Source organism: Ambystoma mexicanum, chromosome 10 (assembly GCF_040938575.1).
Source record: "Ambystoma mexicanum isolate Mex_15411 chromosome 10, UKY_AmexF1_1, whole genome shotgun sequence".
NCBI classification, from domain to species: Eukaryota; Metazoa; Chordata; class Amphibia; order Caudata; family Ambystomatidae; genus Ambystoma; species Ambystoma mexicanum.
Genome location: NC_090932.1, coordinates 1276175696 through 1276199705, shown reverse-complemented (window position 1 = coordinate 1276199705; position 24010 = coordinate 1276175696). Strand labels below are relative to the sequence as shown.

The 24010-nt window shown below is 46.3% G+C and overlaps 1 protein-coding gene across 1 annotated transcript in view; it reads left to right on the top strand.

Annotated features, from left to right (window-relative positions):
* The window catches only part of AP1B1 (adaptor related protein complex 1 subunit beta 1), an 896137-nt gene that overhangs the window by 575905 nt on the left and 296222 nt on the right, over nucleotides 1-24010 (top strand). Inside the window, exon 16 of the mRNA XM_069619269.1 lies at nucleotides 7837-7982. Coding sequence (XP_069475370.1) covers nucleotides 7837-7982 — 146 coding nt within the window. The remainder of the gene's footprint in view (nucleotides 1-7836; nucleotides 7983-24010) is intronic.

Below are 24010 nucleotides of genomic sequence, written 5' to 3'. Positions count from 1 at the left end.
AAAAGAGTTTCATAGTTTCTACTCGTCTTGGAGTTGCTTTAGGCCCCTCTAAAAAAGTATAACTGGTCTCTTACTCACCTTGAATAGGTGTATCCCATCCCTATTAAGAAGACTGTTGGGTTTGTCGTTCCCTTTTCTGCTCTTAGAGCAGTTCTAAAATAGTCTGGTATAGGTTTCGGATTCCCTTGGTCTGCTCTCTGCATCCCTAGAATAGTGTAATGGGGTTCTGCTTCCCTTGGACTGAGTTGCACTCATCAAAAAGCAACTGTAATAGGTTTATTGCAGCCTTAGGTTTCACTCACCGGTATAACTTGTGTTTATTCCAAATACAGTGTAGGTTCATACTGCCCCATGAATTTGTGTTCCACTATTCAGAAAAGAATACTTGCAGGTTGGTTCACTATGTGATTTCTATAACCGAGTGTCACTGCATAACTGACAGGGTCTACTACCCTTGACTTACTGTAAAGTAATCTAATAGTAATGCATGGTTTTACTCCCCAGGAATGTGTGTCCTATACTAAATGTGTTTGATAAGGTCTCACTTCCCCAGAAATACTGTTGGTTTTCTCAACAAGGTTCATGCTTTGGCCAGTGTACCTTAAGCATTGTGTTGGTTTTTATAAATTGTGTTTGATATAATTTGTGCCTAGTACTTACCCCCCAAGATTTATCTTGGCCTAATTGTATTTAAATAAACAATGTATTTGTTATACATAGTGTGTCAGTGTTTCCTTGGAACAAAAGTGTGCTACACTTTTTATGTACCTCTCCTACAACACACTCTCCCATCTAAGATGAGCCTGGCTGCTGTTTACACTACCAAATATTCAGGTGGTACAGCCTTATACTAAGAGTGGAGTCTTGTACTGCTTCAGTGGACAGTTTTGTGAAGCCCTTAAATGGACTTTAAAAAACAGCCCCTAACACTCGGGGTGCTAGTTTCATCTTCTCTGTTCTTCCTTCATATATACTTGATTGGACATTCCCTTTATTTTGGGGGGTGATCTTGTGTTGTTTGGGTCATTACTGGTTCACCTTCAAACACCTCTAAAAAGCATAGCCTTCCTTCGGCCCATGTTACCAAAAAAAGGGGGCAGGAGGCATCTCTTAACTGTCCCAGTTTTACCTTTATGATTGAATTCTTTGGCTCTGTTCAGCATTTAATCTGGAATGGTTCAAAAGAGAATTCGAGGGGATTGGGTCCTCCGACGTATTCCATATCTATGACATATCTATGACAGGTAATGTCCACAGCTGTGCTGCTTCGGAAAATCTTTGGCGTCTGCATTCTGCGTCGATGCGCCGTCCCTGAGGACCTCCTCCGACGGCCGACGTCACTCGATGTGAAAAGTAGGACGCACGACGCCCATAGCCTCAGTTCCGTTTTTTCCGCGAACGTGTTCACTTCGTGAATCTCGGTACGCCTCGTCTCTTTGGAGTTTGCTGTTTTCAATTCTCGGTTAGTTGAACCTGTTCGTTTTTTTTTGAAGACCTGTTCGTGGCGAGGTCTACTTCGTCTTCAACCCCGCGTCCGGGCTTCAAGAAATGCGGGGACTGTGGGTCCAAGATGTCGGTCACGGACTCGCACGCTGCCTTCCTCTGGTTCCTCGGGGAGGCCCACGATACGGACGACTGTGTCGACTGCCAGTCGCTCACGGCAAAGGTCTTGCGGGAACGCAAGAAGAAGCTGTCGGTAGGTTGGGTGTCTAAGCCCCGGAAGTCGAGGTCTGCGGGGCTTTCGACGGATGACTCGAGGGGCGACTCTCCGCCTCATCGTCGGAAGTCCAGTGGGTCTCCTTCCAGGAGTCGGTCTCGCCACTCCTCCGACTCTTCGAGGCATTCCCGGAAGCGCCGGCATCGGTCGCCTTCCCTGTCCTCTTCCGAGGACTCCGCCCGTCGGCGGGTCGCTTATCCCTCCATCCAAGCGACACCGGAGAAATGGGCTTCCTTCGGGAAGCAGATGCTAGCGATTCTTGAATCGCAGGGCACCGGTCCGTCCGCGCCTCCGAGTGGGGTCGGTCGGCACCGGTCGAGAGACGCCGCTCGTACGCCTTCGGGCTCGGGTGGTCGGCGCGGCTCGCGGGAGAGGTCCCGCTCGGACAAGGGTAGCCGTTCTCGCCATGCCCGTTCCAGGTCCCGGTCCTCGACACGCTCGAGACCGCGTGATCCTGTGCCGTCTTCGAAGAAGACGGCGACGCCTGTGGCGCCGAGGTCGTTGACGATTTCTCTCGAGGCTCCGCCTCCGAGGGGGTCGTCGGCGCCTAGGTCGTCGAGAGACACGCTCAGAGCTCCGGTTTCGAGGCCTGTGTCGACGCCGGCGGCGCTGCAGCTGACGTCGACGCCGACTCGTTCGGAGCCCTCGACGCCTTTCGAGGCGGTGGTGTTGGAGGGGCCCCGTGGCACAGGGTTCTTCCCTAGAAAGGCTCTGGCTAAGGTCAGGCACTGCTTTGGTCCCCAGTTGTCTTCCTCTCCCCGCCTGGAGTACATTTCAGAGGGTGATGAAGGCTCTGTTGATGGCTTGGTTCCAGATGAGCTTGTGGACTGCACACCTCTCCGGAGGTGGAGTTTTGTAGGCCGGAGTCTGGCACTCATGCCGATTTCTTCATATCGGCGCCTTATGTCTCGGGTCACCGAGTACTTGGGTTGGTCAGCTCCCCAGGGGAGTTCGTTCAGGATGATCTCACGGACATCCTTGATCTTGGTCCCCCCACTGACCCTGTTTTGCCGTTTCATATGGCTCTGCAGAGAAGGGTGGCGGCGGCTTGGACTGCTCCGGAGAGTCTCCCGGCAGTGGGCAAGTCTTTGTTGCGAAAATACCGTCCAGCCAGTAGCGACCCCTGCTACTTGTCCAGGCACCCCACTCCGGAGAGTTTAGTGGTGCAGACGGCTACGGCCCCGGCAAAGCAGGCGTCGTATCCTACCATCCCTCCGGATAGGGACGACAAACGTTTTGACGGCTGGGCGAAGAAAGTGTTTTCTTCAGGTGGTATGGCGCTTCAGGCGGCCAACTCCATATGTGCCTTGTCTCGTTTCACACACACTTTGTGGAACTGTGTTGCATTAGCGGCTGAACATATTCCCGAAGGGGACGAACGGGATGGTTTCCTTGCTATGGTTCAGGATGGCAAGGATGCCATGTGTGAGGCCGTTCAGTCGGGTTTGGACATGGCCGATTGTGTCAGCCGGTCCATGGCGGCGAGCACCGTAATGCGCAGGTTTGCGTGGTTGCGGAAGTCTGGGTTTGCTCCTGATGTGCAGTCCCGGCTCCTTAACATGCCCTTTGACGGTGAACACCTTTTTGGCAGCAAGGCTGACGAGAGCCTTGAGAGGTTGCAGACCTCCAAAGCTGCAGCGAAGTCGTTGGGCGCTGCAGTTCGCCAACCTCTGCCTTTTCGTCCTAGGGGACAGCAATGGAGGGGAGGTTCCTTTCGCTATTACTCGTCCTTCAGTAAAGTGAGGGGAGCTAGCAGTCAAAGAGGCCATCGTAAGAGTGCCAGAGGTGGAAACAAAGGTACTTGAGGTGCCAAGGCCGCTCGGGCATTTGCCTCTTTGCCCTCAGGCAACGCCGCAGCCGCTACCACTCAGTCTTGAGGCCAGGTCCCATGGTTCGCCGGTTGGGGGAAGGCTGGCGCAGCATCTTGTAGAGTGGCAAGCCATTACTTCGGATGTGTGGGTTCTGGAGATCATAACCCACGGCTACCGTCTTCCTTTTCGGCAGAGGCCTCACAACAATCCACCTTGGAACCTCTCTTTGAAGAGTCCGGATCCGCTCCTTGCTCAGGAAATTCAAGCCCTGCTGGAGAAAGGCGCCATAGAACTGGTGCCTGTAGCGGAGAGGAACAAGGGATGGTATTCCCCTTATTTTTTGATTTCGTAGAAAGACTGGGGATTGAGACTTGGACTTGCGCGGTTTGAACAAACTCCTCAGGAAGGACAAGTTCAAGATGGTTACTCTTTCTCGAGTCCTCCAGGCCCTTCAACTTCAGGACTGGTTGGTGTCTCTCGACCTCAAGGATGCTTACTTCCATGTGCCGATTCATCCCAGGCACAAGAAGTACCTGAGGTTCACGGTTGGTGACTCGCACTTTCAGTTTCGGGTCCTGCCGTTCGGATTGACCTCCGCCCCGAGGGTTTTCACCAAGCTCATGGTGGTGGTGGCAGCGCATCTCAGGAAAGGGGGGATTCACGTCTACCCCTACCTGGACGATTGGTTGATCAGGGGGAGCTCTCCCGAGCAAGTCCTGGATCATCTGTCCGTCACCTGCCACTCCCTTCACAGGCTGGGCTTCTCCCTCTATTTAAAAAAGTCCCATTTGACACCAAAGCAGCGGCTCCAGTACATCGGAGCAGTGCTCAACACATCCCTGGGGCAGTGTTTTCCTCCCCAGGTGAGGGCTCTTCACATTCAGCAGATGGTGAACAAGTTTCAATTTGCCCAGGATCTCCCAGCGTCCGAGTTCTTGAGACTGCTCGGCCTCATGGCATCCTGCATTCTTCTGGTGCCAGAGGCTCGTCTGCGGATGAGATCTTTGCAGTGGGCACTCAAGCTCCAGTGGTCTCAGTCCTCCGGCAGGCTGTCGGACCCTGTTCAGGTGCCGCCCTCGGTCCCCCAGGACCGTCTGTGGTGGGCCGTCGAAGGCAATCTGATGAAGGGGGCCCCATTTTGGCTGCCCTGGCCGGAGGTGACGATCGTGACGGACGCATCCCTCACGGGATGGGGAGCTCATGCCAACGAGTTGACAGTCAGTGGTCGTTGGTCTCTGTCAGAGTCCAGACTCCATATCAATCTGTTGGATCTCAGGGCCGTCAGGCTAGCCCTGAAGGCTTTTCTGCCGACTGTGCGTGGAAAGAGTGTCCTGAATCTAACGGACAACACAGTGGCCATGCACTACCTCAACAAAAGGGGGGGGCAGGGTCACTTCTGCTGTGCAGGGAGGAGATGCAGCTCGAGTTCTGGGCCATTCAGCAGGAAGTTTCGATCTCGGCTGTTCATCTGGCCGGAGAAGACAACAAGACAGCGGACGCTCTGAGCAGGCATAGCACGATCTCTCACGAGTGGGAGCTGGCTCAGGAGATTCTCATGGAGATCTTCCCCTTTGGGGGACTTATGTGGATCTCTTTGCCTCCAGTGTCAACCGGAAGTGCGAAAGGTTTTTCTCTCGGGAATTTCCTCCAAAAGGAGCCTTAGGAGACGCATTCGTGGTGGAGTGGTCATTCCCACTGCTGTATGCGTTTCCTCCAGTCCCCGTCATCCCGCAAGTACTGCGGAGGTTACGGAGGTTCGGTTCCCGGATGATCCTCATTGCTCTGGCGTGGGCCCGGAGGACGTGGTACCCGGACCTTCTCGACTTGTCCATCTGCCCTCCACGTCGTCTTCCCTACTGAGACAATCTGCTCTCACGGGAGGGGGGGTCAGGTTCTCCATCCAGAGGTCAGATCCCTCAACCTTCACGCTTGGCATCTGAAAGGTTGAGGTATAAGGATTGGGACCTCCCTGAAGACGTGATGGAGGTGTTGCTCCGTTGCCATTGGAGAACGTTCTGCGACTGGTGCAGAGTTAAGAATGTGGATCCTTTTGAATGTGACATTCCCATGGTTCTGTCTTTTTTGCTTTCTTTGGCCCACAGGGGCTTGCAAGTGGGGACCATTAAAGGTTACCTGGCGGCGCTGTCCATATTTAAGCGCTCGTCTGAAGAGTGTTCCTATTTTAAGATTCCTTTAATTTCACAGTTTTTGAAACGGGTCACTAATGTGTTCCCTCCGTCACCTTTTTTCTGGTGCCCGGTTGGGATTTGAGCCTTGTTAAGTTTCTTATGGGTGCTCCGTTTGAGCCTTTACATTCTTGCCCTTTGAGGCTGTTAACTCTGAAAACAGTGTTTTTGGTTGCGGTTACTTCCGCTCGCAGAGTGAGTTGCAGGCACTTTCAGTTAAGCCACCCTTCACTGTGTTTCATAACGACAGGGTTGTCCTTAGTGTTCGTCCTTCTCTTCTTCCGAAGTTGGTTTCAGAATTTCATTTGAGCCAGAAGGTTGTTCTTCTGGCGTTCTATCCTCCTCCACATCCTGGTAAGGAAGAGGAGAGGCTCCATAGGCTTGATCCTAGGAGAGCGTTGAGCTTCTATATTTCGCGCATGTCCCGGGTTAGAGTGGACGATCAACTTTTCATTGGTTATGCTGGAAAGCGTTTCGGACAAGCAGTGACGAAATAGACTTTGTCTCGTTGGATTATTTTAGCTATCTCCGAGTGTTACCGCTTGGCGGGTAAGGACCCTCCGGCTGGCTTGCGGGCCCATTCTACCAGGGGTGTGGCTGCGTCTACTGCCCTGCAGAGGGGAGTGCCTATTCGTCACATCTGTGATGCAGCCACCTGGGCTTCAGTACATACTTTTGTACGTCACTACTCCCTCGATTCCATCAGATGGCAGGATATGGCCTTTGGCAAGGCAGTCCTCTATTCCGCAATTTAATTGGGCATGCTAAATTTGTGTTCTAAATTCTTTCCCACCTCCTTGCTTGGTAATGCTTTGGGAGTCTGTCATAGATATGGAATACGTCGGAGGACACAATCCCCTCGAAGAACAAGTTACTTTCTTACCTGATAACGTTCTTTCGATGGGATGGTCCGATGACGTATTTCATATCGCTCCCTCCCTGCCTTCCCCGCTGCAGAATTTCTTTTACGATTGCAGCTTGCGTTCCGCAAGGCCTTGTGTGTCTGACTGGCAGAAAACTGGTGGCACACGTTCTGGGTAAAAACTGTAACTGAGGCCATGGGCGTTGTGCGTCCTCCTTATCACATCGAGTGACGTTGGCCGTCGGAGGAGGTCCTCGGGGACGGCTCATCGACGCAGGACGCAGACGCCAAAGATTTTCCGAAGCAGCACAGCTGTGGACATTACCTGTCATAGATATGTCATAGATATGGAATACGTCGTCGGACCATCCCTTCGAAAGAACGTTACCAGGTAAGAAAGTAACTCGTTCTTCTCCAACATAATGATTTTGCAATATACAAATCTAGAAGGAAATATATAGTTTAATCTTACCAGTGTTTCTAGCACATGAACCTTGGGCAGTAGAACTCGTATACTAACTGGGTGCTTCTCAAATTCAAGTAATCATAGAAAGATTGAAATGTTTGTCTGCTGTGGGCATGAACTGAAATGCAAAGTGAATATTGATGTTTGTTACATGCCTTTTTTTTGTTTTCTCTTCTGCCTAGTCATGTAATGTTTTTCTATGAGCCTCTACCTTGGACACATTCATACAGAAAATAATGGTCTGGTTGAACTAGGGTTAACATTTTATTAAATAAATACTCACTTAACATTTATTTTCCTTTATTCCTTTATTTACTTTCAAAGTTAATATATTATTCGAAAAACAAAGTGAAAATGTCTTCAACATAGCACCCCCTTAGGGAAACGGGGTCACAGAGATGTGTAATATTTATATTTTAACAACTAGATAATCAATTTATAGCCTAGACGAGTTTCTGTTGAATTTGACTTGAGGTATGTAATCCACTTTTGCGGATAAGAAGGGGGCATGGTTTTTGGGGAAGGAGAGTCTGTGACCAAGAGTTTTGGGGGGGGGGGGTGGGAGTAGGGCATGCATTTCGTGGGGGGGGGCTGGGGTGGTGAGGGGGGAACAAGGACGTCTGTGCCCCAGAAACTATTAAGATGGCCCTGCGTGTATATGCGTTTTGGATGATTGCTGTGTGGGATCCTACATCTCTAGATGCTTTCTTGTAGATTAAGCTCCTAATGTACATTTGATGAGAGCTAGCACCTTGCCAATGACTATCTTAACTATTCTTTTTTCCTTTTATTAGGTGTGGCTTCCAGCCATGAAAGCCAAGGGCTTGGAGATTTCAGGGGCATTTGCCCGACGCATGGGAGTAATACAAATGGACCTGTTGTTGACAAATAAGGCCTTGCAAGTTATGAGTGATTTTGCTATCCAGTTTAATCGGAACAGGTACAGAGTTGCACTAAACCATTGGGTTCACAGAATGCATCAGACTGGTTGAGCCATTTTGTATTTCTTTGTTTGGTGCCCGCAGTGTTTGTGTTTGGAGAGGATACACTGTGGAGGTGATGGTTAAGATTATGTTCCTCTTTCCAAGAGTTTTCCCCGATAGAGCTGCTGTTCTCTTATTAAGAGAATTAAATGGCTAAATGCAAGCTTCTTTCAAGTGTTAAGGTCCCGATCATATCACCTTGACTCCAATATATACATGTTAAGATCATAGATCGTACCCTGGGAGATGAGGGGTACTGCGGTTTAAACCATGCATTGTTTTTAGCCCAACTCTGCGCTGTTTCACATGTAACTTTTTCCAGTGACAAGTGTGGTCTGCAGAACTGGACAAAGACAAACATTGAGACATTTGCCATGTCCCTATAATATTTCACTGATTATCAACCAGTAAGTGACTGGAAAAGCTTCCTCCCCGGTTCTCAAAAAGAATTAATCATATGGAAAATCCATATTTCGCAATGAATGTTCAGGGTTTCCATAATCTAATATTGGTCACATATGTTAGGTGTTTTTCCGAAACAATACTAGTGTATGGTTCTGGGTTTTGATTGACCTGCAAGGTTTGCACATAGTCTAACCAAATTCTCACTGCTTGTGTTGGAGTAGTGAATTTATGGTTCTTAAGTATTGTGCATGCAATAATCGAACCAACTCAGGAAGATGGCAAAGGTTGCTGTTTTATTCACAATTATCTAAAATAGGGAGGTTACAACAGATATCAACGGACGTTCGCTCAGTTCTCGACACATTTCCCATAGAAACATCCTTGTATGCAAAAATTACATCAGCAGCGATGTCGTACTACAAAGAAAATAAGAAAAACCTACAACCGATTATAATTGGTTCACGGGGAACATCTAAGTATACCTTCTATATGTACTGGGATTGTGATTGGCTGTCTGTCAGGTGGTCTTTCCTCTTCATGAGTTCTGGCTTATTAAAATTCATGACACCGATGTCCAGTTTCTATACAATGGCAGCTTCGCCTGCAGTCTATTCACTACGTATAGCCAGCTTCTATGATCACTTGGTCTACTTGCGTTTCAGCGGCTGTACAATTATTGAACTGTCGTATTTCTGTAGCACTTTGCATGCATGCAATCTTCTTTTCTGCAAATGAAAGTTTACTCGATTCTTAACTTCGTCATCAGTTTCTGTAAGATCCATGGATTCTCTTTGGTCAGTATTCTCAGGGCGTCATGCTTATCTCTTGTGACGTCACTAGCTTCTCTTTTTCACCTTTTCATATTCCTTCAGGGAGTTCCTCCCTCAGATTGTCGTCTCTTTGGGGATACATTCGATACGGTTTTCTCAGTGGATACCTTCTCTCAAATACTTGCTGCGGTATTGGCACAACTGCTGGTGTCAAACATGGCAGTGTCTCCGAATTCCAAAATATCGGAAGTAGGGGGCGGGATTTCCTGCAGAGGCATGCAGTTGCTCCTCTACAGTAGTAGTGCTTGGACTAAGGAAATCTATTGGTGTAAAGTACAATTGAAATGCGCAATGGATATGAAGCAATAGATTGTCCACACAGTTTAAGTATCAAAAATATGAATATTTATTTAACACAGATGCCTTAAATTAAGAATACTACATGTAGGTAAAACATATGTATATTTCTGGGTCTTGTGAATCTGTTTAGATTCACATGCTAAACATTTTCTGCCATCCAGTGGTTGGTCCGGAGTATTACCAGTTACTTACTAAAAGAATTAAATGTGTGCATCGACAGGGGACCTTTCTGTCCTACTATCCATACCTTACATTTGCAGGCATCCACAATGCCCCTCGGTGCCTGTGCCCTCAGATTGTTTGTTTTCCATCATTCGATGGTCGCAGGGGCAGCAGCATAGAACTAAACCCAAACGTTCTCACTGACGCCGTCCTGAAAGAATTAGACTGGGGTGTTGATCCCGCACAAAATACACATGTGATGTATCCTTCTCACGTCACTCTCAATTTAATAACCTCTAAAACAATATCTAATGGACATGTTTGTAAAATTAGATAGTTAAGTCGCCAATCTATTGACCACGAGGGAGAAAACGCTGTTTATGATTTGTCCAAATTGTATTGAAAAATACCCTTTAGTGGACAGTGTTACCACTGCCTTTCCAGGGACCACAATGTTGGAGGCCTACTCAGTGTGCAATAAATTAAAGCCAGAGACTCTTCAGGGTCGAAATCTGCTGCCGTGGCCAGCTTATGCAATGGAGGCAAAAAAGATTAGTGTCTTCAACGTGCCTGAAATTGTAAATGCCAAATCTCATGTTGAGGGGACCGATTCTGAGCCCAAAGACAGTCAGTCCCGGCTCCACCACTAAAGGAAACAGCTAAGGTTTCCATCAAGCTTCTCCTCATCTACAAAAAGCAGCCCACTGGGTTTTCTTCACATTCTCCTCATTTTGTGCAAAAAGCTAGGGGCATCAAAAGATCCAAGAATGTAATGACATCCAAGAAGGCAAACCCCTAAAGATGGTGCTGATATATTTAGCTCCTGCTTGTATCCTAGAAAGCATGACGAAACTACTACCAGGAGCTACTTTTAGCTCCCCAAGCCAACTGATGTCGAACAAACATATCTATATGACATTAGTTCTGTGCGCTTAGGACAATCTATAAACCAGCTCAAGGACGCATCTATACAGTATTTAAAGCAGAAGTGGTCATAGATAATGGACAAAATTTTAACTATGCATCTTATTTGGAACTTAGTTTGGCAGAACGCTATGTACTAGCGCCTGGTTCACCATTGGTAGCTCCTGCGCACTGGTTAATGCTGGATACCCAAGAGCTGCTTTTCGCTCCTGCTCCTCTAATCTTAATTTTGATTCCTGGTATAGGCATTAAAAAAAAATGTCTGAGGGCTCTCCTCACAACACTACTTTAATGTGGATCCATTATCACAGGTAGACGTACAACATACAGTGACAGAGCGGCAGAAAAAGGGAACAAGACAGTCTAATAAAACCGTAAAAAGTCCCTAATTCCTGCACAACGCATAATGGTGTCCTAAAGGTACGACCCACTCTTATGTATATTTTCGGCCCTTAGGTAAGCACACCACACACATAAACAAGGGTGGGAAGAAAAGGAAACTAGACATTTTACCACGCAGGGTAACAGTCATGAAGGACACTAAAGCCAACACTGATAATCCACATTAGTTCTGGACCTTCAGGGCTTAGAATTTCATTAATATGACTGCACATATTTATTTATTGCTTACGCACCAGAGCCCACATGCTTCAAGGCGCACATAAATACTATAGACAAATCATAACGAGACCGGAAGGTAAGGAACAAGTGAACAAGAAAACTATTCAGTCAATACTTTTGAGACGTTTTCGGAAAGTGGACGGATTCTCTTCTTTACGCAATTCAACTGGAAGCTTATTCCAGGCAATTGCTGCCTGAACAGGAAAGGAGCTACCGCTCCCCCTCGATTAGAATTATACACAAAGGCCTCCAAAAAATCAGGATATACTTGTAAAACAATTACCAGTGCAATTCCCTTCAGGGGAAAATAGTGTCACCAAAAATATCTGCAGTGTAATAATGCATTCCTTTTTCCCTTGTATTCCTCATCTTTGATAATCAATCTCCAGCACCAGCTTCCTTTGGAAACATTTTTGACACTAGTGGATGCAGGGCGGCTCTGTCCCCTCATCTCTGAGCTGTTGCACTCATCACGCCGGATGCAATGCCTTTGCAAGTATACATGGAGCTGTGCGTCCGGTGACATCGGTGTCTTTTATGCTTCTGGAATGCCGATGGTTATAGCATTTTTCTACTGCGTCATCCCTAATACCAGGAAGCCTCAGGTTAATTTTGCGTGGATTGCAAAAGACAGGTGCCTCAGACCCGCCTCCTCCCCCCCACCCCCCTATACAGTTTGGGGCAGGCTCATGCCTGGCAGGTCGTGTCAGTCCCAGCATCCTATGGCCCTTCGGGAACGTGCCACAGATAACAGCACTCTTTCAAAGTCACCAGGCGTGGAGTGAAGAATTGATGACCCATCCTCGACTTAGAAAGACAAACAGAGGGAGCACCACAGTCCCACCCTCCGAGCAGTTCCACAAGAAATCATTCTTCAGAGAAGAGACTTCACAGCTCCAGGGATGCCTCTACTTCTTTCACCCTGTCAGTACCGTTTCCCAACCAATCCACCCTGGGGGAATAAGACTGAAGATGCTAGACGTTTTCGCCAAGGCTCTGGTGCTGACTGCTTCTGCAGGCCCCACCATGCTTGGAGGAGCCAGCAGGGACCCCTCAAAAAACTGCATGCCTACTTGCCTGGGCTCTTAAGCTCTCCGATCCAGCTCAACATGGTGCGGCTCTGCCCTCTGGCATCAAGTTCCCCTCCCCAAACCTATTCAGCGCTTAGTGAAAGCTTCACTGGCACAAGGCTCTGTTTCTGGCTGAATTAAATCTCATCCAACTCCACTTTTAAAGAAGCCCTCTCTTGATCACAATGTACCAGCAAACTACCGGCCCATTGCGTGTCTCTTGTAGCCTGCAAAATTCCTGGAGAAGGTGGTCACCTCCCAATTACAACTCTTCATGGAGGAAAATTACATTTTAGATATTTATCAATCTGGATTTAGAGCAGGCAACGGGACTGAGACCGCCTTACTTACCGTCTGAGATGACATCGTAGAGACTGCCAAAAAAGGTAACATCAGCATGTTGGTCATGCTTGATTTGTCAGCAGCCTTTGATACAGTGGATTTTAGCATACTTCATGCCAGACTTTCTTCTTTGGCACAGATGTCCGATTTAGCTAGTCAATGGTTTACATCTTTCCTGTCCAATCATGTGCAACGGGTTAAGGCAGGCTCATACTTGTCTGAATCCCTGCCTATCAGTTGTGGAGTTCCGCAGGGCTCATCGATGTCTCAGATACCGTTTAATTGTTACATACGTCCACTACTTAACATATTGGCTCAATTCAATCTTTGTTATCACTCATAAAAATATATGTAAGATTAACACAGCCTGTGGAGGCAGTTGAGCACATATTAAAATGTGCCGAGAAAATTCAAATCTGGATGCAGGACAACAAACTCCAACTAAACCATTCTAAAACTGAGATTATTGTTTTTGGTCCTAAAAATAAATTGAGTAATGAGTTGGACTCAATACCTTGTCCAACTCTGTTCGGACTGGCTGCTGACTATACTGGGACAGTAAAGAATCTTGGTGTTATTTGGCAATCCAGTAGGAGTTGCAATTTACAGGTAAACCAGATAATTAAGGCCTGTTATTATCAGATGAAACTTCTCAAACCATTACTCCTGCTCATTTCTGAGAAGGACCTTATGTTGGTGGGTTGCCTTACAAACACTAAACTGGACTACTGTAATGCCCTGCTGTATGGTTTACCTAAATACCAACTTCAACGGCTTCAGGTTACATAGAATGTCTGCAGTGTGACTGATATTCTCACTATCTCTGAAAATATCGATATCTGGGTTCCGGAGAAGCCTTCACTGGCTCCCAGTGCAGGAGCGAATACAATTTACATTGCTGTGCCTCGTTTTTTTATGCATTCACGGTCTCACCCATGCCCATTTAACATGTAAAATTGTAAACTACCGACCCTCTCGTGCATTGCGCTCAATGGCTAAATGTCTGTTGGTAGCCCCCCATCTATAGAACTACCACCTGGGGTGACCCTCTTCTCAGTTGCAAGCCCCCGAGCATGGAATTCTTTGCCAATACACCTTAGCCAAATAAACTCTCTAACCATCTTTCGTAAACATTTGAAAACCTACTTGTTTGCATAGTGTTCTGATTTATTTGGCATTTTCTAAGCTGTTAGCACTATTAATCCATTGGCGCCTAAATGCAGTTCGCTGCCAGTTTCTCTGAGATGCGCTCTACAAATGTAAAAATCAAATCAATCTCGCTTCAACACAACCAGCGCACCTTGGTAGTATGTTTCACTTCCAATGCGCAAATTAACGTCAAAGATATTCACAGTCTTCTATGAGGGATTTGATGCCATGCTGTTTGGGTTGGAACCTCGTTGCCCCAGAGAAGAGGGATTTTCCTGACCGATTTTACAAAAAAGGGGGAGAATCACATGCACCTTGCCTCAACACCTCCCCGGAGCTGGAGAATCTGCCGGTGCAGGCTCTGGTTAAGCCTCCTGCATCCTTCCAGAAAATGATGGCAACAGTGGTGTACATATACTGGGCTTCTCGACCCACACCAGAGCAAAGGTTCAGTTTAACTGACGTCCTGGACGAGGGCTCACAGAGCGAGATCATACTGCCCTTCATAAGGCAGTGAGGCCCCAGTGTTAAAAAAATGGGAGAAAAATGGTGGTGGTCCCGAAGCTGCCATATTTAGTTTGCAACATCCCTGTGTTGCCTGGGTGGGTTTTCGTCAATAAGGTTAGATTGTTAGCTACAGCGTTTATCTGGAGTGGATGGGCAGCTAAGATTGGCTCGGAGCAAGTGACTGAGCCTTATGAGTGTGTGGGTATCGCAGCTCCTGATTTCCAGCTATATTATTTGGGTGCTCAAACCCAATTTGCCTGACATTGGTACAGTGACTGGCCTAAACCGGTACATCTACAGTTAGAGCATCACCAACTGCCCTCAGATCGCTCATATTCAGTGATCGCTATGTTGATGTTGATTCCTGCACCTTCGACCCGGTTAGAACCATGGTCAATGCCTGGTCCAGAATATTTCATAAATTGGATATCAAAACACCATATAGCAAGACCCTTATGGCATTTCCCTGGAATTTCCCCTACATTTTATAAGGAGCTCAGAAGGTCCTTGGATGTGTCTGGACAGCTGACGATGGTGGGGTGTGTGTGGGGGGGGGGGGGGTAGAGGGGAGGGCATGTTCTCGGAGTGTCAATTTGTGTACCTGGAGGACTTTGATCAAAATCTGGGTGGTGGCCCCCTTACGGTGCTACAGTATTATCGAATGAAAACAACATTTCGTAGCCAATGCCCTTTTTTCCGACTGGACCAGAAACCCACAAATTCATCACTGCAATTATGGCGGAAGCTGGGACTAGGCATGACATGCCCAGACTGTACAACCTACTTCAGACTCACCTGAGGTCCAAAAACGTGAAACGCCCCCAATGGGCAAAGGTTTGGGGCTAGAAATGGATGATGTTCAGTGGAGTAGATGTCGGCTGACTAAAACTGTCTCAATGAATGCAGGTCTCACACTGATGCAGTATAAGGTACTGAACCATTTGCACTGCACCCCATCCAAAATGGCCAAATTCTATGCAGGAATGAGTGGTGAATGAGAAGTGTGGTAAGGCGCAGGTTGCCTCATTTCATATGTATTGGGATTGTCCCCCGGGTACAGTTTTTTTTGTTGTTGAAAAATTGTCTATCGTGAATGAAATACTGGATATTCCGCCATCAGTAACACCTTAAATATTTGCGGGGGGACGTTGGAAACATCTGTTTCATGCCGCTTCTTTAACATTGCATGTGCTGTAGCGTAGAAATTTATACTTGGGCGTTGGAAGTCCAAATGTGCCCCTAGCAGCAATGAATGGCTTCGCAAACATATATACACAAATGACAGTGAGAGGGGCTATGTGCTTACAACTGCAGTCACAAGCTGACCCAAGGATATATGGAATCCACTTAGAATGTATTTGGCAGGTATTCGGTCTGATGAAGAGTTGGGCGGGGAAGGTATGGAGCCATCTAGAATGTGAAACCTGCCATGTAGATTGTGTTTCGCTATTTAAGGTTTAAATATGCTTCTGTTATGTTTTATCGCAGTGCATAAACTGTGTAATGATCACTATGCAGCGCTATGCTCACCACTTATTGTGTGTCTGTCTCAGAAATAAAGGTTTAAAAAATGAGGGCATGGGAGAAGCCAGCTTCAGTCCATGCAGTGTACTGAGACTTGGCCAAGAAGGGGCAGTTCGGAACCCTTGGACCCGGCCTTCCTCTCTGGCCACGCCTCACAGAAGAGCTTTGTGGTTCAGGCCACGACGTCCAACCAATAGTATCTCTTCTTCTTCATCTTTCCTCCCCTTTCAGGTACTGAAGAGGTTGGATGCTTGGGAGCCAAAGATGTTTACCTTGGTCAGTCTTACCCTGCAGGCGGTTAATACTACTTGCAGCTTGGCCAAATGTTCTTTTGGCCTCTGGACTATGGAGTCTGAAGCAGCTTAAAATCCTGTGGTGGGCGACGAGAGAGGGCTTCACCCTCCTAGTACAGGATGGTAGAGATGCAGCGTGCCTAACCCTACAGGCCTTGACAAGGCTGACAATGTACCATGGCCACTGGAATGGTCATCAGTAGACATTCCTGCATGAGGACCTTTTGATGGGCATAATCTCGTCCGAGCCAATGCTGATTACTCCTTCAGAAATTTCAACCCTCTAATGCCACAGCAAAATTCTTGGGTTTGGCCGTCCAGCAGCCTTCAGCTCCTACCACAAGAGGATGGGGTTTTTGACCTTTTTCCTCCTATGTGCACTGCAGCAGGTGACAGTTGCCTTCGGGCAAGCAACGGCTACACTGTACCCCCCTGACCCCCCTACCAGAGAAGAGGTTGCAGAGCTCAAAGTGGGGACACCACCACCCCGGTAGTTCACTCCGCAGCCCAAGTGCAAAGCCCCTATGAAGAGGAATTGTTACCTTGCACTCCAGTAGGGAGAATTTCTCTGTTCAGCGCGGCACTTGACCACATCAAATGCCAGGGCCTAACAGGTCATGGTACAAGGTTATTATATCCACCTTGTTCAACACACTCCCAATCATCGTCCTTCCACCCAAACCCTCTCTCGTTTGAGGAGGTTCATCTGCTTCTGCAAAGGATGCAATAGAAGTTGTACCCTGCTCAGAATGTGAGGCAAGGCTTGGCATTCTCTCTATGTTCTGGTTCTGAAAAAGGGCATTGGCCTGCGTCTCATCCTGGATCTGAGGCTAATGAACCTGCACATGCGAAAGGACAAGTTCAAAATGGTAGCCCAGGCCCAGATATTTCAAACTGTCATTCTGCAGGACTAGCCATGTGCCATTCATCTCAAGCACAGGAAGTAGCCGAGATTTGTGATGTGTTCTTCCTACAACCAATTTAAAGCCCTGTCGTTATTGGTTCTTTGGCCCTGAGGGTCTTTACCACACTGCTGGCAGTGGTTATGGCTCACCTCAGGAGGCGAAGCATTCAGGTCTTTCCCAACCTGGACAACTGGTTCCTCCAAGCTTGCTCCCCGACAAGGCATGGGCACATCTGTACCGCACATGCATCCCGTTTGTGTTTCTCCCTGAACAAGGTTTGTTTCGCTGTCTTTGACCCTCCAATTTATCAGTGCTCTCTTGGACACTCGCCTGGGCAGAGCTTTCCCTCCCGAGGCTTGGGAAGCCAACTTCTTCCAGATGCTTCTGATTTTCAGTACCGCAAGCTGGTTCTGGCCTCCGCCCTTCTGTGCCTACCTGGCCTAAAGACCACCTGCTCTGCGATGTCCGTGGCCTCGGTTCCAGACCAATATGCCAGATCTCTTGAGAGTTTCGGCAACATTGGCTCCAACTGACAGTGGTCATTTATGCTTTCTTTAAGGGATTGGGCGCTCATCTGTCTCACCTTATGGTAAGAAGACTTTGGTCTCTGACAGAAGCCCAGGAACACATCAATTTGCTGGAACTGAAGGCGATCTGGCAGGCCATTCCACCTTTCGATGCAAGGCAAATGTGTGTTGGCCCTGACGGATCACACAGTGACCTCGCTTCACAAGAGGGGTGGTGAGGGGTCATTGCCTCTGTGCAGAGAAGCAATGCAACTGTGCTGATGGACTCTGGAGAATATGTAATCAAATAGGTACACAGGATCCTATTTATATGTACCACATCTTACTCCACCAATAGGAACATAGATTATATTATAAAAGAAGGATAAGATGGTAAACTTTCTCTACTTCCACCCCTCCTTCTCCCCCAACGATTAGACACCTCTGACAGATTCTCGGCACTACAGGTCTTGACAACATAGACTGCGTGCAACATTCCAAATTTCAAAAAACATTTTTGTTTAATACAGAATATTTAAATTAAAACATAAGATACTACCCACACCTACTACAGTGTACAAAACTACCACTAAAACCTACAAAATCTAAAAAGCTAAATTTCAAATAAACCACTTACAAATGGACACAGACGAAATCACATATCACAGTACATAGAAAAAACCTAAATGTGTCACTAAAACAACATATAATCCCAACATGTTTCTGTTCTTTAAAGCCCCTTTCGGGCGAACATTCTTCAGGGGAACCTTTAAAACATCCACTATTCTTCTCAACACTGTGTTGAATGGGTAGTTTCAGGCAACCAGCCTGCAAAGAAGGGAAACAGAGGAAACTAATCAGATCCCCAGGGGAGGGGGTATTACCAAATGTAAAAGTGGAGTTGACTCAGTCAAGAGAACAATTCCACAAAAAGGTTTAGAAATTAAACCAATTAGATTTACCTTAATGTGGTGAATCTTCAACGCACGTCTGTAAATGACAGATAGGCTAATTTTTCTTCATTGAAAAACCAAGATACTTCAAAAGGCGTCTCAATCCGCCAAAAATATCGTCACACCTAGAAAGGACACATCACACTACCAATGAGCCACAGATCACTACAGGACAACAGTCATGAATTGTTCAGGATATATTAAATAAAAATTACCTTCACGCAAGTGAAGCCACCCACAACGTGGGGCAAGGGGAGCAAATCCCTTGTAATGACAACCAAGTCTGCAGATGATTACAAAAGAGGACGCAGAACTAATCTGTAATATAAGAAGGGCGGTCACCAACCATCTCAAAGAGCATTAAAATGCACCGATACACCACGGCTCCCAAATGTGTAAAAAAAGGGGGGAGAAAAGAAACCATTTCAAGCCCAGCCTAGGTCGTGCATTAGAGCTCATGCTTCCAAACAGTAGTGTCATACACCAGCGGGCTTCACAGCCATTAAATGTGTAAAAACATGCTGAACGTGACCAAGTAGTGAGAGATAGTACACAACACCTCAACATTCAGTAAGTAAAAAACTGCGGAAAAGGGATAATAGCCACCAACATCACTAAAAGTAATGTAGCTACTAAAGTTCAAGAACAACATGCTCACCTCTAGATTAGGAGAAACAAACTCCTCGCTAATGACTCGCGGGGTTTGAAAGTAGACCGTGCAGCACCAGCATGTGTTTTCACCAAGTGCAGCAAAACGCTCACCACTTCCTATTAAACACTAAGAAAGGACTATACTTTTCGATTAAATGCTAGCCGGCAAGAAAATACAGCGGCCATCTTTTACATGCAATATTCCTAGTGAACACTAAGGAAGGACTACACTCTTCAGTTAGGTACTAGCCGGTAAGAAAAAACTAGCGGCCATCTTTGCATCAAACCACCCAACAACAAGGGGAAGCAGTGTTGAGAAGAAAGTGCACTGGGGGGCACAAAACCATTCAAAAGAAATCGACACAACATTGCAAAAATCAAGCAACAGACATATGCACATTTTTGCAAATATAGATGGCACAAAATAAGGAAAATTCAAAAAAATTCAAAACACAGCCAAAATTGCAAACAATAGTCAGATAGCAGAAAACATTTATGTTTGGCTGACCAGATGCCAATCAATACTCTCATTGAGCCCCAGAACATTACTTTGCAATTTAAAAATACATTTTTGTTCCAGGTTCAATAATTTCTGGTCTCTCGGCTTTCCTATGGCCATGCACCTTTTTCAAAATAAACCACGTAAAATCATTGCAGCCATGTTTCATATCAAGAAAATGTTTCACTAAAGGAGCTGCAATCACTTGATTTCTGATGCAGCTCCGATGTTCCACCATACAGACTTTTCATTGTCTGTTAGTCTTGCCTACATAATATAGGCCACAGGGGCATGTGATTAAATACACAACATTGGATGTGTTACAGTTGGTCATTTCATTACACACCCATTTCAGATTAGATAAAATTTGTATATATCTAATCTCTTTAGTTTGGGCACACATACTACATTTACCCCAAGGAAAATGCCCTTTTATTTCCGGTAAACCCCATAACCTGGTTTGTCTCACCAGTGGTGTACTTTTCTCAGTTACATCATTCCTGATCAAAATGTTCCTTAGGTTTTGACTTTTTCTAAAGGCCACCAAAGGGGGCAAGGCTTCTTTTCCTCTGTATACCTTTTTCCAAGTTTTCATCACAATAGATTTCATTTTGTACGATAAATTTGAAAAAGTATTAACAAAAACAGTACCAATCTTTCTCTTTATTTTCACATTTTTCTCCAAAAGAGCCTCCCGATTATTATTGTATGCTCTTTTTGAAGCAGTCTTAATCACTCTAGGTGGATAGCCTTTGTTTCGCAGTTTCTGAGTAAGTGCGTCCGCACTTAGACGGAAATCCTCTTTTCTACTACTATTCCTTTTTAACCTTAAAAACTGCCCAAAAGGTAAGTTGTTTTTCAAATGCTTAGCATGATGGCTGTTAAAGTGCAGAAGAGAATTCTTGTCAGTAGTCTTTGTGTAGGGCTTCACTTTTAACACTCCATTCTCATGAAAGATGGTAATATCCAGAAAATGAGTCTCAAAGTCACATATGGATCCAGTAAATTCCGTAAAAAGATTCTGTTGGTTCAACCAGGTCATAAAGCACTCAGCTTCTTCTCTCGTACCAACCCATACAATGAGTATATCGTCTATATACCTCAGCCACTTCCTCAACTGATGGATATAAGGATTAGTGGCTGGGTATATCACAATTTTTTCAAAATATTCAACATAGAGGTTGGCTAAATTAGGGGCCATGGCCGCACCCATGGCGGTGCCCTCTATCTGTTGGAAAAAAGTTCCTTGGAACTGGAAAAAGTTTTGGGTAAGGGCAAACTCAGTACACCACAAAATAAAGGCACTGCTCACAGGGTGTCCATCCTCTCTGCCCAGCAAAATTTCTTCAACAACCTCTAATGTCGCCCTTTGTGGTATCATAGTATAGAGGGATTGAATATCCAAACCTATCAATAAAGAGTTGCCTTGAACAAAATCTATGTTCTCTATTTTATTGATGGCATCGGTAGTATCCCTCAAATAACTCTGCATTTTCATCACAAATGGGCGCAGATAAAAATCTGCGAACTTAGACAATGGTTCTAAAATGGAATTGACCCCAGAGACTATGGGACGTCCGGGAGGGTCTACCAATCTCTTATGCACCTTATGGACTCTGGAGAATGACATCTTACTGTTGGAGCTCTATCTAGCTAGGACAGGCCGTTGTAGTGGATAATCTGAGCAGACAAAAATGGAAGTTCTGCCAGGAAGTTCTGGAGGAGATGATCTTCTTTTGGGGACTCTTCAGGTAGACCTCTTCACTTCCTGTGAACAGGAAGTGGGAGCTCTACTCCAGGGAATTTCTTTGGCTTGGGTTTGCGATGACGGTCAAATGGAACTTCGATCTTGTATGCGTTTCTGCCAATCCCTGCCGTTCCAATAGTTCTTAGGAGACGGGCTGTTTGAGTCAACATTTATTTTGATTGCTCTGGACTGGGCCTGGAGAACATGGTACCCAGAGTTTCTGAACATGTCCATCTGCCCTCACTGGCGCCTCCAGAGGAGAGGACCTCCTCTCCCAGTTGGAGGGACGGATCCTCCATCCAAACCGCAACAGTCTAAAACTTAATTTGTGGCTGCTTAGAGGCTGAGATCGGAGTGGGATTTGTTGTATGACATTCTAGACATGCTTTTTTCAGCTCAGAGGCTAGCTCCCTAGTCTATTTATGCGAGCAGGTGGTGTAAATTCCCAGCTTGGTGTCGGCAGAGGGGGTCTAAACCCTTTCATCCGTCCTACTGCCTCGGTCTGGATTTTCTGCTTTCTTTGGCCTGGATGGGCCTTCAGATTGGCACTTTGAAAGCGCGCCTTGAAGGAAGAAAGCAAGACAAAGCAGAGCAGCACTGATTTGAATCCTGGTGCCGTGCTTAGAGGCTGGACTCCAGCATGAAGTGAGTTATGAAAGCTCAATTATTTTTTTAAGTAGCTGCCATCTGTCTTCAAAAGGACTCCCAAGCAAATTTCGTTACAATCCCCATTGTTCAGTTTTTGCAGGGTTTGAGCAACCAGTTTCCCCATGCCAATTTGTTGTTCCTGCGTGGGAATTAAATTTGTATTCGACTTTCCTCATGGAAGCCCCATTTGAGATGCTGCATTCCTGTTTATTTATGTTACTGATTTTGTTCATTTAGGTTACTGATTTGCTTGCTAGCCATCACATCCATGAGATGAGGGAGTGAACTCCAAGCGTTGTCAATACTTCAATATATTTTTGCTCCATGCATGAGTTGTTTATCCCACTTTAACTGCATTTACCTATATTAGAATAGCTGCCTGTTGGGTAAGAATTGGTGCAGTCCAACTGGTGTTGGACTACACAAATTGGTATTAGGTAACCCACCTTTTAATATAGGCCTGTACTACACAGGTTGGTAGTGTGTCTCAGCAGCCAGGCTAATCTTAAGAGGGGAAATGTCACCTGTAGAGCTGTGCAATGAAACCAGTAAATACAAGTATCCAATAAAATACTTACACACTTAAAGTTGTATAATTATGTGTTTATACACCGATATTTAAAGCATTCTTTAAAAACTAGTAATTAGCTGTAACATTAATCCCAAATTGGAATTCAATTCAAAAAGTGAACAATAAAGCAGGTGAGTAATTCATTCATATGTTGCACATGTACATCACCCTGAGGTGACGTCATTTGAGGTCAGTATAAAATGTGTATAGTATCACCATTGCAGTATTGAGTTTCTCAGGGAAGGTAAGGTTAGGGTTAGATCAGACGGACTGATAAGTTATAAGAACAGTTACATTCTCCCAAAGGGATGAAGGCATTCAATTATCCCAGCATTAAAGTGTTCAACATTTAAAACCTGTAAGGGAACAAGCACTGCCAAAGCCAATAGGTTCAGAAGGAGGCATGACAGCCAAAGTCAATGTTCAATGTCTGTTCTGATGCTCAACTTAGAAATATGTTTCTTAAATAGTCGGTGTTCAAAAGAGAAATCACAGCAACTCAAGAGGAGTCACCTTTAGAAAGCACAAGCTGTAAGGCCAATGCAGGTAAGTTGAGGTCAACTTAGTGTAAGGCTAAATCGCACTCCCAAAGGTAGGAAGTACCCCAAATGGCAAAGGGATCAAATGAAGAAAGTGTTCCAGCTGGTTGCCTTCCTGATGCAATGCAAAAGACCCTTGTACCTGGTCCTTGGTCGTGGTGATGAAAGGGAGGACGTCTGGCAGGCTCCTGCGTCAGCACTCGAGAGAGGGACTCTTCACCAATGGATTTCCATTGATTCAGTGGTTCTTTGTGGTTTTGGCACCTTTTTCTCAGCGCCAACGAAGAACGAAAAGCTTTGTTAGGATTTCCTTCATCCCTCGGTCCTGGACTCTGCTGAGGGGACTCTGGATGTGGATTTCTTAACTTCTGTAGGGTCCACTGGATGCCCACGAAGATCTGGCCGGATTCGGAAGACAATGCACTCAACAGTGGTCGAGGTACCCCCGGGTATTGAGCTTCTGCAGCCTTGGAAAGCCGCAGAAGGTCGGGTTGCGTCGAAATACAATTTGTCTCACAGCTAGTTGGTTCCACCAGCCTAAGGGAGGAAGTTGTTCTTAATGGGTCTTCCCAGTCAATTTGAAAACTGGGTCAGCACAGCTGTAGGGCTTCACCGGGAACTTCACGGTCCAGGAGGGTGCTGCTGGCGCCTTCTCTCGTCCTCTGCTTCGGATGTTGTCCTCCAGTGGTCGACTCTGCTTTTAGTCCCAAAAACCTCGCTTTTTATGCAAGTTCCCATTCATTCACAGCCCTAGGCTGTCCATCACACAGCAGGGTGGCTGTCCTCCAGGACAGTCAGCTGGCCAATTGGAACTGGTTTCATTCAGGCACACCTAGAGA